General features: G+C 33.6%; 2 protein-coding genes and 1 long non-coding RNA gene across 4 annotated transcripts in view; 1 reads left to right on the top strand and 2 right to left on the bottom strand.

The window, feature by feature from the left end:
- Positions 1-136: 136 nt before the first annotated feature.
- LOC135844496 (uncharacterized) lies at positions 137-7,187 on the bottom strand. The gene is made up of 2 exons (XM_065362715.1): positions 6,902-7,187; positions 137-2,043 (listed from the first exon to the last, which is right to left on the bottom strand). Exon 2 carries the CDS (start codon positions 1,911-1,913, stop codon positions 186-188), a length of 1,728 nt encoding a protein of 575 aa, XP_065218787.1. The 5' UTR covers positions 1,914-2,043; positions 6,902-7,187; the 3' UTR covers positions 137-185.
- LOC135844501 (uncharacterized) lies at positions 2,815-4,301 on the top strand. Of its 2 annotated transcripts, none has more exons than XR_010558550.1 (2): positions 2,815-2,946; positions 3,068-4,301. It is a non-coding gene; the product is annotated as an uncharacterized LOC135844501 (long non-coding RNA). The 2 variants fall into 2 exon arrangements; XR_010558548.1 differs by having other exon boundaries at positions 2,818-2,950.
- A 138-nt stretch (positions 7,188-7,325) lies between the features above and the next one.
- Positions 7,326-18,189, bottom strand: part of amon (amontillado) — a 152,431-nt gene continuing 141,567 nt past the window's right edge. The window contains exons 10-13 of the mRNA XM_065362714.1: positions 14,406-14,639; positions 10,008-10,172; positions 8,502-8,619; positions 7,326-8,411 (exon numbers count right to left, since the gene is read on the bottom strand). Of these exons, the coding sequence (XP_065218786.1) occupies positions 8,250-8,411; positions 8,502-8,619; positions 10,008-10,172; positions 14,406-14,639 (679 nt within the window). The 3' untranslated portion in view covers positions 7,326-8,249. The remainder of the gene's footprint in view (positions 8,412-8,501; positions 8,620-10,007; positions 10,173-14,405; positions 14,640-18,189) is intronic.

Raw genomic sequence — 18,189 nt, 5'->3', positions numbered from 1 at the left:
ATTGAAAATTTGAAGATGAAATCATTTTTCGGTAATAAATTATCAATATTTAATTACTTATGTAATTATTTTTAGAATTCAAAAAAAAAACAAAAAACAAAAAAGGTAAGTAAAGTACAAAATTTGAAAGAACTGCTTCAGCTTGATAAATTTATTACATCCTATCATAGAAAAAATAATATTTTTCAATACATTATTATATGTACAGATGACCCATAATAAGAAGTAACGGAAGTTAATTGATTCAACATTTCTCCATCAGACATCACATGTTCATTCTCGTATTTTAGAAATGCAATTTTATTGTAAATCGGTTGGCTAAATACCCATAAATCGATATCGGAAGCAAAAGCATAAATTATTCCAATCAGATCCAAATGATTAAAATCACGTTGCTCCGATTGTTTTAGGCCTTCAAATAACTCACTCATTGTTCGATTCAAGTTCTGCTTAATTTCCACAGCCGCATTACTCGGACAAAGAATGATTTCTTTCAAAACATGAAGTAATTGTAGTATAACAAACATGTTCTTCGATTCCATGTAAAACAATTTCAATTTATTCCTTAAATCCAGATCCGTTTCCAAATTAGGTATCATGAACGAATTATTTTCTTCAAATCCTGGGACGATGAAACCGCGTTCAAAAAAATGTGCTGACAGAATGTCTCTATCGAAGAAAGACACGCCGCTTCCATTCCGTTTCAAATTCTCAATGATTTGGAACATATTTTTACTCTCAAAAAAGACATTTATCACACCAACGTTGCATCGATTATGTCTCAATAAGAGTATCGCTGTTTGACGAAATTCCGCAGATTTCATAAACGACGAAATTATATCGAATTTATCTTTTTGATCGCAGTATTTACGTTGAATTATTTCAAATCTGCTTGAATTCTCATTTTCGACACCGTTCAGAAATTTAACCACAGAGAAAGGATTGTATAATTTGAAACGTTCGAACGAGATGTAGTCGCCGAATATAATCTTCATTTTCATCGCATCCTCGGAAGTGAATTTATACTTTCCGTACAAGGAACTCAATTCGACATCAGTAAATCCGAAATACTTGGCAGAATTATATCCGAGAAAAGGAAAGTGGCTAATATTACGATGATATTTCATCGGCGTAGGAAACATTAGATCACTTACACCGAACACGAAACTGTTTCGTAAAGGAACACCTTCATCGAAGATGTGAAAAATCATACCGTTAATTAATTCGTAAATTCGATCAATATCTTGACGTGAATTAGAAAAATAATTGACTAAAAAATCGTAATGATCGATTAATAAAATTACATCAGCGTTGAAAAAATCGCCGACTATGTTGATCAAAGATTTCAAACTATGGGAAGTTTCATTTTGATTTAATTCGGAATTGAATACTTTATCCATTAATTGGAAATCCGAAGTTGCGTTTGCATTTTTCTTATGCAAATCGTAAATAAAGTTGTAATCTGAGAATATCTGTTTGATATAAAATTGCATAGAGGAGAAGAAACTATCCCACGATTTTTCACATTCGATTTGCAAATCGAACAGTATAACTGGATGATTGGCTAAATGATCCTTCATGATTGTTTCATTTTTACCGATAGATAATTTGCTGAATATTTCGTAGGCTTGGGTATCGTTGGGATTTCTCCGATTAGTTCCATCTAATTCAATATCGGCGAAAGTTCTAATCATTTCTGCATTGATGGTTTTACCGAATTTATGAGGAATGGTGAAGAAGTAAAGGTGTTTTGATACATTTAATTTCTGGAAGAATTCGCCTAAGAAATGCGTCTTGTCGATGAAATAACGTTCTTTGGTTAAATTATAAAATCTCGTGCGCTTTTTATCGAAGTGAGCTGAAGTGGGAGTTTCCAGATGCCAAATAATTACCAGTAAAAGAAGCAGTTTCATGATGACCTGAAATTTTAGACTGGAAACTGTGTTTTTCAATTCTTCAAAACCTCAACATAATCAACCAATGAATCGATATAGGTTCTCGACTTCGGTTCACGTGGGAAGATAGGTATTTTCAACTAGGCACCTATAACATAGAAGTATTTTTAAACGTTAATTAGCTAAAATACATTTGTAATATTTTGACGTAATTAATGCGAAAGAGTTATTTGATGAGAAAAAATATTTTCAAAACACGAATTCATGCAAAAATGCTCGATTTGCAAATTTTCAACCGCTCAGTAGAACCCTAGCTAAAAAGTGGTCCTCGACGCAGAATCTCAAATACCTATGTAGGTACTTTCATTGAGCAGGAACGAAAAACTTACGACTTTTGGGAAATGTCCCCTCTTTGGGGCCCAAATATATTCTCCAGGAGTACCTCTGAAACTAAAACCTTTTGTGGGTACCTTTCAACTCAAAATGAAGGTCTCTGACGAATTTAGTTGAAATCCACCGACTTTTTTTTACGGTCCACCCTATGTAGGTATTAGGTACCTATCTATTTTTTAAAATGCTAATTTAATGACGAGTTTCAATTTTTAATTTTTTTAAATCATGATTCATTCCATGAAAAATGTAAAACAATTTTAAAAAAAGTAAATAATTGCGATAATTTTACTTTTACTCTTACTCAAGCTACGACATTGAAATCATGCATCAAATTATTTATCAATATTCATTATCAGTTATCATTCCTCATGGAAAACGGGAAAATATCGTTGGAAATGTTTTTGATTCAAGATTTTATCTGCACTGAAAGCGGATGGAGATGGAGCATTTTGTATCCGATTATTTCATGAGTTATTGGAGATTAAAATATCGTAAATCCTGCACCAACATTCGTTATTTTTGATCTTTTCAATATTGTTGCTTTTAGTGAAATAATCTAGTTGGTAATTTATACTGTGAAGAAATTCAATTTTTTGGAAGTTTCAAAAGCGAACCGAAGTCCTACTCAACAACCATAGGCCTACCACACAACCCACAAGTAGGTAATAAAACAATAGCTTAACATTCATTCATGACATATTTTGTCAATTCATGTTACCTATAGGTAGGTAGGTAGGTACCTATCTAAAAGTTTGTTAATATTTCATTATCACTTTCAGGTGACAATATATTCTACACCACAGCGCATATTTCTTCACTTGCTATTTACTCGTACATAGAAAACAACTGGAATAAGCATGAATAACAGCGAAGCATATAAAAATTTTATGAATTTAATCGTGAACGACACTCCTAACAATTCGTGGGATTTTTCAAAAGTACTGGAATTCATAGATAAAATCGTAATAATACCATCTTTAATCTGCGTAGTAATCCATTTTTACAAATTTTTCACCAGTGGTAAAATATCAGCACAAAGTTTGGCCACTAAAAATCTCACTTTTTACTGTTTTCTTCTATTATTGAACCTAATTTATGAGATCTCGGTTCTTTTCAATTTAAAGTATTTATTGCCGGAAATATTTATTTTCTTCGATTACCAGACGCGTACGTACATAAACTTAACAATGGCGTTTTTCAAACTAATTATTGCTCTTGATATATACTTGTGTTTTCGGAAAATCGCTTTGTACCTGCGACGTCCTCCCTCAAGTAACCAAAATAAAAAATTCTACGTTTATTGCTTATTGGGGACAAGCATTCCTTTCCTCATTATTTTACTTCCGATGCAAATTTTCGAAGATGGGCATTACTTGTATTATACGTCAGCAATATTGTGCGCCATCCGTGTCTCACGTTTGATTCCAATTGTCGGTGCATTTTGGTACATACGATCAGCCAGCATGGATAAAACTGAATTATGGAATAGGTTCTCATTACATTTTCGTCTTCTTGTGATGCTTGGCAGTTTAGCCGCTTCAGTTGGTGTTGTACAACTATATCTAGTGATTGCGGTACGTAAAGTCTATTTGACTGATGATATACTTTCACTGTCAGATGACGATTGGGATGATGCTAATGATATATACTACATGCAAGAAAAATTTGCACATATTTTAACACTAGGTAATATTCTAGAAGGTATTGTTATCGCTATATTTTTTACATTTAAGAAAGATACATTTCGACCTATCCATTCTTCTTCTTCTTCTTCAGTACATTGTTGATTATTTTTTCATGAACAGGAACCCCCTCCCCCCTCCTATGAGTGTGTATAATAAATATTTTAAAAATTCATTCTATATTTTTTCATGTTTTTAACGCATGTACTTTGATTATCAATAAGTTACTGATGTTTAATCTCCTTGAAATAAGATTTGAGCAGGTAAATGTAACCAGGCTAATGTTTGAGCTTGATTATTCCATTATTCAATAAAATGATGATCATTTCAACTTGCCTTCTTCATTTTTAATTAAATTTAATCTATCGGTTGAAAAATCGAAACCCTCAAAAGGCACATCTGCCATACGACATCCTTTGGATGTACATGCCGAATTTCCGCCTAATAGGTCAAATTAGGGAAGTTTCAGCGATGACATAAACTCCATTGTCACCAAGGTCAATTTGGAGGAGTGGAAGCGATCCAGACACAAGGTTTTTCAAGGTCAAAATACACGAAACCTCTGTTTTCTCCGCTCCACAGCGCTCTATAGGAAGCTCATTAACGGATATGTAACACAATTTATGATTTCCTATTGATTGATTCCTATTTTAACTTTTTTGGTCCTTTTTAGTTCCCTTCACCACCTCCTAAAGATTTGGGCATCCATGAATTAACCAAAACCTTTCAATCTACCATCCTCCAAGTGAAGTTTGAATACCGAATTTGAGCGAATCTTGTGGAAATGCCTTCGGCTGAGATGACCTTACCTTATAGTTCGGTAAAAAAAAATAAAAATGCATCAAATAGGCGTAAAATATGTTTTTTTTTTTTTATATATCAAGAAACTGTAGCATCTTTAAATAAATAATTTTATTTATTCAATTTGGTAATTTTGATAATTTTGACAATAAATGAGAATGTTTTACAATTTCTTATAAAAAGATGTTTTGCAACTTAGGCACAAAAAGTATAATTTTTTGGTAATTTTAAAACTAATTTGACAATTTTGACATGACGAATGGTCATTTTTTTACAGTTTTTAGAAAAAGATAGATTTTTTGCAAATTTGGCATAAAAATTATAAGTAATTAGTTTAGTTGGTAACTTTGATGAAAAAAAAACATTTTTCTGCATTTTTGACACAAAAAGCAAGACTTTCTGAAAACTTTGACCAATAAAAGTTATTTCGGCAATTTTTGCAAAAACAATACTTTATGGCAATTTTGATGGAAAAGAACTAGTCATTTTTGATTAAAGCACGATTTTTTGCAGTTTTGGGAAATAACAAGACTTCTTGAAAAGTTTGAGCAGAAAGAAACAGTTTTTTTTTTTTTTTTTAGCAATCTTAAGAAACTGAACTTTTACCTACTTATATTATGCATGAGGTTGAAAAATGACAAATGACCAATTGACTAAAATACTCGTATAAAACATTCCGTGAACTTCAGTCGCACTTTTTTCGACTTTTTTTTTGTTTCTTTGTTTGAAAAAAGTGTAACCTTGAAACCCTAAAAAGTAAAAACACACACTTTTTTCACACTCGTCGCAAGTGGGCCCCGAAATTTGGGTCTGCTAAAAATACCATTAAGCTATCTTAATTGACATTAAATTTTCACCTCGAATTACAAAATGGCCTTTCGTCGGCCTAAGTGCAATTCCTTGTAAGTGCCACATGTAAATAGATACTTGTGTAAGAAGCGCTTAATCGCCTGTAGCGCTTTCTATTGGGTAAAAACCTTCAATTCTTGGGTAGGTACTGTGTTTTGGTGTGGACAACACTACCTACCTTTGAGTTGAAGGTTTTGTCCCATAGAAAGCGATACATGCGATGAGGCGCTTCTTACACAAGTCTCTATTTACATGTGGCACTTCCAAGGAATTGCACTTAGGCCGACGCTTTGCTCAGTAATTTTTTCAACATGCGTATTTAACTGCAATTTTTGAACATTGAACCATTTTAGAAAATTCAAAATCCCAGGGGTGCCATTAATATATTCTTGTTGTTGTTGGTTCTACAATCAGTATGTTATTAATATTCTATGCAGAATGAAATGTTCACCTCGTTCTCATTTTCATTGAAACAATTCCTTCAATGCATTTTAAAATCTGTCATATTGAAAATGATTAAAACAACACATCATGCTTCATAAGTCACGTGCAAGGTTCCAAAATAAAAAAAATCATTCAAGAAAGTTAAGTTTGCAAATTTTTGCTCAAAATATTTCAGAAATGCAGCCTTCTGGAAAAAACTGATCCCTTTTTTCTGGAGGAAATTTTGTGCTCCTGCTACAGTTTTAATTCTGTTCATTGGCCAGCTTATTTTAGTAGGATGCTTGAGTTTTCCTAAAAATCGAGTGCTTTAGATTAAAAAAATTCGAAATGACAAAAATTGACCTTACTAAAATAAAAATGAAAAATAAGAGAAAAAAATTCAATTTAAATCGGTTGGTTAGGACAAAAATTTCTTCCATTTTTTCCATCTAAAAAAAAGCCATAATTTCAAGGGAAAATACTTAAAGAAAAATCAAAATTACAAAGCATCAAATTTCTAAATTAAATACCTAAGCACGGTGGTTCATTTCTGAGAACAAATTTTAAAATCTCAACTTACGTTAGCTTGAGGATTTATTTTTGAATTCTTGCATAAATGACTCATTGACTCACTGTGGGCAAAGTTTTTTTCTATACAATTGGAAAATTCGGCTATTTTAGCAGAAAAGCATATCTAACTACTTGATTAAAAAAAAAAAAAAAAAAGACCCAGCAAAAGTTATCTCAGATATGAATACTCATGTGGAAAAATTTGTAAGTAAGCAAGTAGCTATGGTAAATTCAAATACAAAATCAATGAAACCACCTAGGTAACAATAAATAAAGAATAATTCTTACTTTTTCCGCCACATTTTCGCATCTCAACGAACCTTTCGAGTCTGAATACAATCAACAATCCATGGATAGCTTTCGAACAAGATATCAACACAAACAGCAATCAATCTAAATCTCAGAAATTCAACGTTCACGAAACAAATTTAATAATTCAAGATCATTATCGATACAATAATTCAATAATCCAGACTAGGCTACTAGAAAATTAATCAATTACGTATTAAATTTACAACTCGAATATGAACTGATAAAAAGTGATTAATTACCTTTCAAAAAAAAAATCCGCTATCTCTTTAAAATTAGGTAGGTAGGTATACATTTATTTCAAGTATAACATTTCAACGTGGGACTTGCATGCCTTATCACCTTAGATGAAATTTTTTTTCCAAAACATTTACCTATCAAAAATGATATTTATACCAATGCATTTGTGTAGATAACATTTATTGGTAAAATACATTGAAATATCTAAAATAAAGTGTCAAAATATAAGGCTATATTTTAATAACATTTATATAGTTCCACAATCTTAAGTACAATATTATATACACAGACATACGGAGAGTGCCGTTTAAAATACGTTAGATATTTTCATATGGTAACTAAGTTGCTTTCAATAAAAATTCTCATAACGAACGTAGTTAGATACCTAGATATAAATTTTTAATTTTCCCTAAAGTGTAGGTAATTTTGACTAGACGTGGGTAGGTAAATTTCGAAATTCGTACCATATGCTTTGTATTCCCAATATCGCTTTGTTGTTATCTACAAGGTCTAAATAGGTATTAATGAATGGTCCCATAATAATATATGTACGTAGATTCGGCGACACCGCAAGTTGATATGTGGATACACATTTTTTAGTAGCGGATTAGAAAAGAAAACCAGCACCAGCACCAGCATCGCAGCACACACGAGTAATACTTTATAACGGTACGAGAAATATATATTTATGAAAATTCAACACTTTTACAGACAGTTACAGAGGTAAAATTGAAATTAGCAAAAAAATTTCCAATATCTAAGCCTTTTGTTTTCAATTTTAAAATTAATATTGTACCGAAAATGGACTGAGAGTATCGCAAGTAACCGAAGGAAAAAAAATACATATAAAACAAACGGTATTTAATGTTTCGTAAAATTAACTAGAAAAAAAATGGTAGGTACTTACGACTCTCTCATGAAAATAATAACGAATTCACAAATTAAAATCTCGAAATAGATAAAACTGTTCACACAACGAAAAAAATCAAAATTCATAAAACCAAAAAAACAATAATATTTATCTTTCTTAGCCAACATTTTTTTTTGTTTGAAAATTTTCACCAAAAAGAAAATCGAAAATAATATTTTACATTTTATTTTGATCTTTGTGCGCTTTTTTAACAATAGCTAGTTTAGAATGAGGATCACTAACTGGAAGATCGTTATATGGCGGCTCTCTGGGTCCGTGAAGCATCAACGTCCATTCTTTAAAGAATCCGGATTGTGGAACTTTTGAATTGAATTTAACCTAGACGAGAAAGAATAACGCTATAGTTGAACGCTCTCTCTCGACGTTGGTTAAGTTGTACAATTGAGTATAAAATATGGTCAAACTTACCTCCAAAGTCCATACTCCTTGAGGGTATTCACCCCACGTATGCGTCGTCATAAAAGGCCATCTCATGAAACCATCTCTATGGTCGTCGTCGTTCACTCGTTTGCTCAATATCATCGATCTGGACATAAAAAAAAAATTCAAAAATATTAATCCTCTTGTGTAGACTGACGGATTTTAAAAATAACCTTTTCGATATCCTCGCTACAACCTACATACAATTTTTTCTCATATTCGAAGCACTGTATTATTTTTGATATTGTTCTATGAAAATCGAACTTTAATTTTTTTCCAACATATTTGCATACAAAATAAAAACCAAACCACAAAGGTTTCGAAATCACCTACTCGTAAGAAGAGAAAAAAAACCAACGACGACGTCGAAATTGCAATCCTTGAAAAACCCACGCGATTTTTTTTCAAAATTACGTGCAGAAAGGTTAAAGACAATTTTTTTTGGGAAAACGAGACCCACACGTGCAAAGGGAAATTTTTCATCTAGAAAATGTAACGAGATTCCGAAAAAATTGACTCCATGGAACGTCAGTTTTGATTATCTGCATTAAGATAGGTTATAACTTATCGATTTTATAATGTTTGGTGTCAACTTCATTCAACCTGCAGCTTGCAATTTCTAACGTTTCAGATAAATGGTTCGACGTGTATCCTCGAGCGATTTATCAATCAACGAAAGAGTATTTTTGAAAAATGGTCTTTTCGAATTTGTTTATTATACGAAGGGTCGCCTCGAAATTATCTACCTATTCAAACTGATAATCATGAATCATTTGTGAATAATGTTTTAGTCGTTCAGAAAAATTCTCTAATCGAAAATAAAATAATTTGAGAGCTTGAGAGTCTTTTTGTAGTGTTAACAAATACGCGAAGATTTTTTCTAATTTTTAGACAGACAAAATGCTCAGAATTTTAGGACGAGTTGAAAAATCCTAAGTAATCCAAATAAAATTTTAAAAACCGAATTTCATTTTACCAATTTCGGAAAATGTTTATCAACTCGAAATTGGCCCACGAAAAATATTTGAATCAGATCTAATTGAAAATCAAAAGCTTAAAAAACTCCAAGAAATTTTTTATATTTTTTTGAAAATTGATCACTTTGATAAAATACGTGGTTTGAATCGGCCACAACGAATTTTAAAAACACTGCGTTAAAATCGATCGAAGAACTACGAATACGAAGTTCCATAGAATTTTTTAAGACTGTAAAATCAAAAAATTTGCTAGAAGTTCGAAAACGACTCAAAATTGCCATCAATGAATTAGGTGAATACTAAATTTCAGCGTTCTATGTACTTCAATTATAATCAGATTAATGTCCCCAAAACCATTCAAAAAATCAACTCCGAATTCAATTTTTCTCGATTATTAATACTCAATTTTCAACTTTTAATCCTTATCGAAAGCTTTTATAGGTATTAGGTACTCTAATAATAGCCAATACTTAATCTAGGTAAATGAAAATTGATCGATGACCATTATCATACGAACCTCGTTTTCATCGGCGACGTTAGATACAATTCGATATCTCCTCTGCGAGTTGCATTCAGCGTTATCACCGCTTGAACGTGTTCAAGATAACGAACTTCGGTTTCTGTGTTTTTACAAGCGCCCGTTTTGATTTCGAGAAATAAGGAATTTTCACTGGAAAATGGTCTGAAAAAAAAACACAAAAAAATCCAACATTAATGTGTAGGTACTTAAATACTCTTGACATTTTTTGGGTATTTTGAAAAGTTAACTCATAAATGGAGGGAGAAGAAATGAAAAAATTGATAAATTGTGTAGGACGCTGATTCAGATTCTGAAATCAGTTTGGCCCCAAAATCAAAATTGAGTCACAAAGGATGAGGGGGAGGGGGTCTTGGATACAAAATGGAAAAAATACAACATGGGTATCAAAATGTAGGTTTTCAAGGACAATGATTCCATTTTTGAACCTCATTTAACCCTAAAACCAAAATTAAGTCTCTCAAAAGGGAGCTTTGGGTCCAAAATTTCTTGAAAAGCAATATGGGTATCAAAATGTGAGGTTTTAAGGGCGCTAGCGAACTCTGGTTTTGAAATTCATTTGACCCTTAAATAAAAATATGTCACATTTTTCAACATTTTTGGAGCCCAAGTGGACCTTGAAATAAAAATTATTTTTTCATGCACCCCTTCTCGCCTTGGAAATACTTTCATTCAATATATTGAATCCATTTCTGTAGGATTTTCTTTTCAAAATATTGAAACTGAAATTTTACTGAAATGAAGGAGAATAGGGTCCAATTTGACATTGACTTCAAAAATCGACGCTAGAAGTCTAAAACAGGGCTGTGAGTATGAGGAGGACGGGGGGGGATGGAAAAGCTTCTAGAAATTTTTCATTCACAAAAGTCAATATTCTGAAAAACTGAGGAAACTATTCAAGATGCTCACAGTCAGTTCTGATTTCAAAAAAAGTCCATTGAAATGAACATATTTTGAAACTTAAGCACCCAAAATTTCAGCTGCTCGAGTAGGTATATTTTTCGATTATTAAAAAAAATCAAAAATCCTTATTTTTCCAGTAAAATTCAATTTTAAAAACAGCTAATAATTTTCTTTTCACTACCTCTTACAAGGGGCTAAGCTTAGGAAAATCCACCTTTCAGAGCAAAACTACCAGGAAAAAAATCATGATTTTTTCATGACCTATTTTTCACATTTTCCCGCATTAAAATACCCCCCCTCCCCCCACAAAAACAACTTGAAATGCCAGAACATTTTTATTCCATCGACGAAAACTGTCTATTTTTCGTTTAATTGTCGCGTCTCTCACACCCAGTAAATAGGCAGGGGGTCTAACAAAATCTGAAAAGTAAAAAAAAGGTCTTTTGGAAGGACGTTTTCAAAATTTAAAATGTACAGATACCTCCATCCCTCTCCAATTCACTTTCACAATATTTCCGAAAAAAGCTTCAAAAATTTATAATTATTTTTAAGAGAAACAAAAAAAACTACTTACTTAATTATTTTGACGTTTAAAAAAAATGAAAAATTCTGAAAAATTGAGTTTTCATTTTTCGGTTGATTTTGATTAAATCACAGGATTATTTAAAAATTCGAAAAAAAAGGATTTTCGGACAAAATGAAAAGAAGGATTTTCCCCTGACTTTTCTGAAAAGAAGGACCCATAGGAAAAAAGGCAAACGTATCCTGACCTTTTAGATCGGAAGGACCTGTTGGGATAGTCTATTTACTTGTCGAACAGGGCTGCCATTTTTACAGGATAAAAAATTAGGTATTTCAGTTTTTTCATTTTTCTGATTTTTTGAACAATTTTTCATTTTATGGGCTTTTAAAAAAAATTTCAATTGTTTCTAGCAAAATTCATGACTTTTTCATGACTTTTATGACCGTTAGACGCCCTGATTTGTCACTACCCCTCTCCTTCTTCTGTCATACAAAAGGAAATCTCATTCAGCAGAAAGTTTTTTAACCACACAAAAAAAAATAAAAGAGCATCCATACAATGCCCTAGCAGACTACATTTTAGGGACTGAATTTCATTTATGAATTTTTTTACGAATTCTTAAAAACTTAAATTTTGCCCCATTTTTACCGAAACCCCAAAATTTGATAAAAGAGGAACAGAATGCTGAAGTTTAATCCATGGTTTCCAGTTCTTGTAGAGCCTACAGCAGATTTTTTAATTTTCTTCTCATAAAGGGTTCAAAATCACCAATATAGTCGATTTAGATCAAAAATAGTACGTACGTACACCATTTTCTGCTTTCTACTCCAAAGGCCCTAGGCAGATAAGTATGGTCGAGCGGCCCCCGGGACCTTCAGAGATGAAACTTATGTGGTGTATAGGTACCCTCAAGATAAGTATTTTCCCCAAGTTTTGGACCTCAACTCTGAGTGGTTCTTGAGTAATTCCTCAAAAATCGAAAATCGTTTTTAATTTTTTTCTCAGGATTGACTCGGTCGATTTTTTTTCAAACTTGAACCAAAGTGTACGTATGCATAAGGGCTTTTCCCAAAAAAATCAACAGCCCCCTCCCCCCACTTTTCCCCCTCTAAAATTTAGATTCAATTTTTTGAGGTCCCCCTTACCCCCAAGGCTTTTTGGCACACTTTTCGAAAAATATTTTTTAGATGCAATATTGATCCTAGAACAACATATAACTTACCCAAAATTGTACCTCGGGTGCGCCATAGTCAAATTCGACCAAAACCAACACCTTCTCGCCTGTAATAAGGTTAATATGGTACCTACGCCACTGCTATTGAAGTAATTTCTGGAGTACTGTTAAAAATATTGTAATTTTTAAATGAGAATGATGTTTTTGAGATTCGTTATTCACAAATTCCCATTTAGGGGCACCGAAGCACCCCCTCCCCCAAATTTGGGCGAAACTTTCAGAAAGAAACCTGGGGCATGTGACATATCGAATTATATGTTTTTGGTAACGCTGAAACCGAATATGACCTCAGATTTTTGATTGGACCCCACCCACGGCCCCCAACACCTACTCAAATGAGGAAAAAATTCAATAAAAGGGGTTTGTTCGTGCGACACATGAAATAGTATGTTTTTGACGACGCTGAAACCGAATATGACGTCCGATTTTTGATTGCACTCCGTCCACGACACCCAGCACCTTCCCAAGGGGAGTATCCTAAAAAAATGCTTTCATTCTGGTGACACATGAAATAGGTAGTACATATGTTTTCGATATCGCTGAATACGAATATAGCCTTAGTTTTTCAAATTGACGTCACCCATAGCTCCCACTCGGCCTCCCAGAACCTCCTCCCATGGGTAATTGTCCAAAAAAATTTTTGGGGGCCATGGATGGGGTCCAATCAAAAATCTGACGTCATATTCGGTTTCAGCGTTACCAAAAACATATAATTCGATATGTCACATGCCCCAGGTTTCTTTCTGAAAGTTTCGCCCAAATTTGGGGGAGGGGGTGCTTCGGTGCCCCTAAATGGGAATTTGTGAATAACGACTCTCAAAAACATCATTCTCATTTAAAAATTACAACATTTTCAACAATACTCCAGAAATTACTTCAATAGCAGTGGCGTAGAGGTACCATATTAACCTTATTACAGGCGAGGGGGTGTTGGTTTTGGTCGAATTTGACTATGGCGCACCCGAGGTACAATTTTGGGTAAGTTATATGTTGTTCTAGGATCAATATTGCATCTAAAAAATATTTTTCGAAAAGTGTGCCAAAAAGCCTTGGGGGTAAGGGGGACTTCAAAAAATTGAATCTAAATTTTAGAGGGGGAAAAGTGGGGGGAGGGGGCTGTTGATTTTTTTGGGAAAAGCCCTTATGCATACGTACACTTTGGTTCAAGTTTGAAAAAAATCGACCGAGTCAATCCTGAGAAAAAAATTAAAAACGATTTTCGATTTTTGAGGAATTACTCAAGAACCACTCAGAGTTGAGGTCCAAAACTTGGACAAAATACTTATCTTGAGGGTACCTATACACCACATAAGTTTCATCTCTGAAGGTCCCGGGGGCCACTCGACCATACTTATCTGCCTAGGGCCTTTAACAAATTTTATTATATTTTTTAAAATGAAAAATAGATCGTATAAATTTTCAAAAAATCGCCGAAATTCGAAAACTGGAAATTAGACATCTAAAAGGCTTCGTGATGCACTTTTGGGTTCTGCCTCAAAATTTCATTCTGAAAATTGCATCACTTTGATAATTTGTTCTCAAAATTGCACTTCCCTTCAATTTTGTCCAGCGAAACACGATCGTGATTCTGGTCGGAAATACCAAAAGCGATTTCAAATTACATATGCCCCTCCAATTCTAAAGGTTGGCAAACCTTCGTACATTAATTCAGGTTGGGTTGCTGAACATAAATCCAAGTCATTTTCTGACTACTTACTGAATATTTTTCACAGATCCGGCTTCGCAATGAAACCTCGGAGGTACTGTTTTCCACTGCTTGGCCAAGGCAACCATCGCGCCCGCATCCAATACCCCAAATCCGAACAAATGATTAAACTCCAATCCGACACCATTCATTGTCCAATGAAACCGATTCTTCGCATCGAACAAGGAATTTCGTTTAGATGTCAAAACCGTCAAATGCTGTACATCTCTCCACGTTAAATTAGGACTGCACAAAACAGGAAAAAAATTCACAAAAATTAAAAAATCATCAAAAACCCATTCAGAAAGTAATACTTGTAAATAATCCACTACATCTATGTAGCATCAAAAATAAAAGCTGAAAGGGTCGCTAATTCACGCATATAGTGATCTACCTACATATATCTGCCATATCGTATAACTTATGGTCATAATTTAAGAGCCAGCCCCATATGGTTGAAGTAGGTACCTAATAACTTTTTAAAATACGAACGACGAGTCGAATTTTCGCTCGTTGCTTTCGCATATACACATACACAACAACAACGTTCTCGTTTACTCGCGTTAAATTAAATCGGTAAAAGGGTAAACAAAAAATTTCCACCATAAATAACTTGGAGGAACCGCCGCATCTACGTAACATATGCTAATTCACAACGCATCTGCGTTTTCATAGCCGACCGAGTGTGTAAATGTAAACTCCGCACAAGACTTTGAAAACTATACCTACCTACTATTTACCTATCGTACAAATTTCGTTTTTGAAAAATAATCCAAAATTTCCAAACTCACGTATCCTATACAGAAACAGTCTACGCAATTTCTCTCGCGATACGGCGAGTGCCGAGTTACCTATTCTCTTATAGCGGCTAAAACTTCGCAAATGTATTAGCTATTTCCCTCTGCGTCATACATTCCGAGTCCAAATACCAGTAAAAAGCTCCTTTCGTAGCATACACACTCGAATGTATTATTCCTTTGACATATACCGATACTTTATTGCCCTTAAAATACGTCTAAACGTTCGATACCATTCCCTGCTATTTTGCCTGCTCCGTGACAAATAAACCTCCAGCTTATAGCATACATATTTAAATATACCGAAGCCGAATTTCGCCGATGTTTATCTTCGAACGATGGGATAGCATAACAAAGTAAGCATCCGCATTTTTTTTTTTTTTTGTCAGAACAGATTGTAAAAAACAACTCTTCTCGCAAACCACGCTGTAATTTTTCTCTTTTTCAAACGAATTCGTCGATTCCAATGCAGCTTTCTCAATAAATGTTTCTCAAAACCAATATCAATCGATTCTTTTCCTTCTCTCTCTCTCTCTCTTTTTTTTTTCAATATCATCAAGCTCCGATTTCGAGAAAACCACAAAAAAGACACATTTTTCCTACTTCTCTCATCCGTAGATAGACCTCTTCTATCAAAGGAAAAAGTGAGGCAATATCTTCGACCTAAGAAAAAGAGTACCTACGTACCGTATAATTTTAAATGGAAACTTTTGATAACACTAGGCAACAATTTTTGACCTTTTTTTTGTGTTCGGGTTGAAAATGGGCTTAATCGATAGTTTAGACCCTAAAACAAAAAACAGAGTGGGGTTTTTCAATTTGAGTTGTTTTTGTAGTCAGGAGAGATGATCAAAGTTGCAAAAATGGCCGTTTTTGCCCTATTTCACGAGTTTGTGGAGACATCAGTATTATGTTTCAAAAAAAACCAAGGTCATATTCGGATTCTACGCACTTTTTTAAGTAAACAATTTCACCGGATTTTTGATTTTCGAAGTTTCAAGCGCATACGGAAGATTTTTGTTTATAACATATTTTAAAACTCGGAGCGCGCGACGCTGGCGTTACTCCACCACGTACTCGTGGCTCGGAACCGTGTTCGCGCGGGCGAGGCTCTCACTCCGAGTTTTAAGATATGTTACAAACAAAAATCTTCCGTATGCGCTTGAAACTTCGAAAATAAAAAATCCGGTGAAATTGTTTACTTAAAAAAGTGCGTAGAATCCGAATATGACCTTGGTTTTTTTTGAAACATAATACTGATGTCTCCACAAACTCGTGAAATAGGGCAAAAACGGCCATTTTTGCAACTTTGATCATCTCTCCTGACTACAAAAACAACTCAAATTGAAAAACCCCACTCTGTTTTTTGTTTTAGGGTCTAAACTATCGATTAAGCCCATTTTCAACCCGAACACAAATATGCCGTTGCCTAGTGTAATCAAAGCATTAAAAAACCCTTTTAGTCGGAATATTTGCGCGAAATTTCATTTCATGGCAACGACGATGACGAAGAATTTCCCGGTAAATTTAATTTGTTAAATTTGTTCCACGCTCGTTTTACCCAAGTCGAATCGTCGTCTTCTTCGTCGACGATTTAATGGTAACTTTCACGTAATTTAAAGATGCCCTGCTTCTTTTTTTTTTTGTAGCGTGTCGTTTGAAAATTTCGAGTGTTAGTGTTTTTTTTTCTCGAGTTATTTTTACCATCGCATCGTTCGAGTGTAGTAGAATTATTTGCGATTGCTTCGAGGGTATTTCTTAATTTAGAGATTTGAAAAGAGGAAATGGTAGAGGAAGTGGAGGGATTTGAGTAGATTTTTGTAACTGAATATTCGATCAAATTTTTCAACAGTAAAGGAGAAGAGGGAATCTGTGTTGATTATGATAAAAATAATACATGTTTTTTTTAGAACGACGGAAGAAGTAGACAAATGAGTAATATGAGAGGTGTGGTATCACAATAAATTGGTGAGTAGAAAATTTTTCAAACTGAACAAAGCAAGATAGAAAGAAAAAGTTTAGGTTCTGAGGGTCATTTTTCAATTTTTGGTGAATTTTTGAAAATCTGTGAATCAAAAAAAAAAAAAAAATCAAAATTTCACCAAACTAGTCGATTTTGAAAACTATAATTTGGTACACACCATATTTTCGACCCCCCCCCCCCATTTATTAAAAACGGTTTCAAACAATATTTGAAGATTCAATTTCCATTAAATTTTACTCAGTCAAGTTGAAAAGCTAAAATTAACTTCATACCAGCTTTCCTGGAGCCTCCAGCCATATTTTAAAAATTCCAGTTTCCCAAAAAACGCCATGAAATTTATCCAAATATGGTTCCGAATTAGAAGAAACCGATTTTCAAAAAAAGGCAACGCCTAAGTGGATTTGGGCAGATTTTAGGGTTTCTATTTTTTGAAAAACTGGAATTTCTAAAACGTTGCCGGAGAGTTCAGAGCAGAGTGAAACCATCTTAAATCGACTCAGCACGATGAATATAAGGTATAGAGTGAATTACAGCTCAACAACTAAATTGGGAAAAATTTTGTGGAAATTTCAATTTTCAAATTTTTTTTGGAAGCTCAATATCTGCTCAAAACGGCTTGAAACTGTTTCCAGCCGATTTGTTGGGTTAAACATAGGACGCATATACCAAATTTCAGCTTTTTAGCCCACCGAGTGAAATTTTAATTAAATTTGATTTCGAAAAATTCACCAAAAATCACAAAATTCACTTCAATAACACCCAGAATATTCAAAAATCTATCATTCAGAACCCGAAGTTTAGGTGAGAAATATAAAAATTGATCTACCCACGACCCTGAGATGGAAATTATTTGACACGAGCCTAATTCGAAAATTTGGACCGCATAATTTTTTGAGACAAACAGAAAAATTCCCAAAATTGCCTATTTTTGAAACTGAAGGAGCCATAAGCCATTATGCTTTGAAAATAAAATGATTTTTTTTTCAAGAAAATTCCTCAAAAATTTTCCAAAGTT

The sequence above is a fragment of the Planococcus citri genome, chromosome 4 (assembly GCF_950023065.1).
Source record: "Planococcus citri chromosome 4, ihPlaCitr1.1, whole genome shotgun sequence".
NCBI classification, from domain to species: Eukaryota; Metazoa; Arthropoda; class Insecta; order Hemiptera; family Pseudococcidae; genus Planococcus; species Planococcus citri.
The sequence above is the reverse complement of the archived record's forward strand: the minus strand, read 5'-3'. Positions and strand labels throughout refer to the sequence as shown.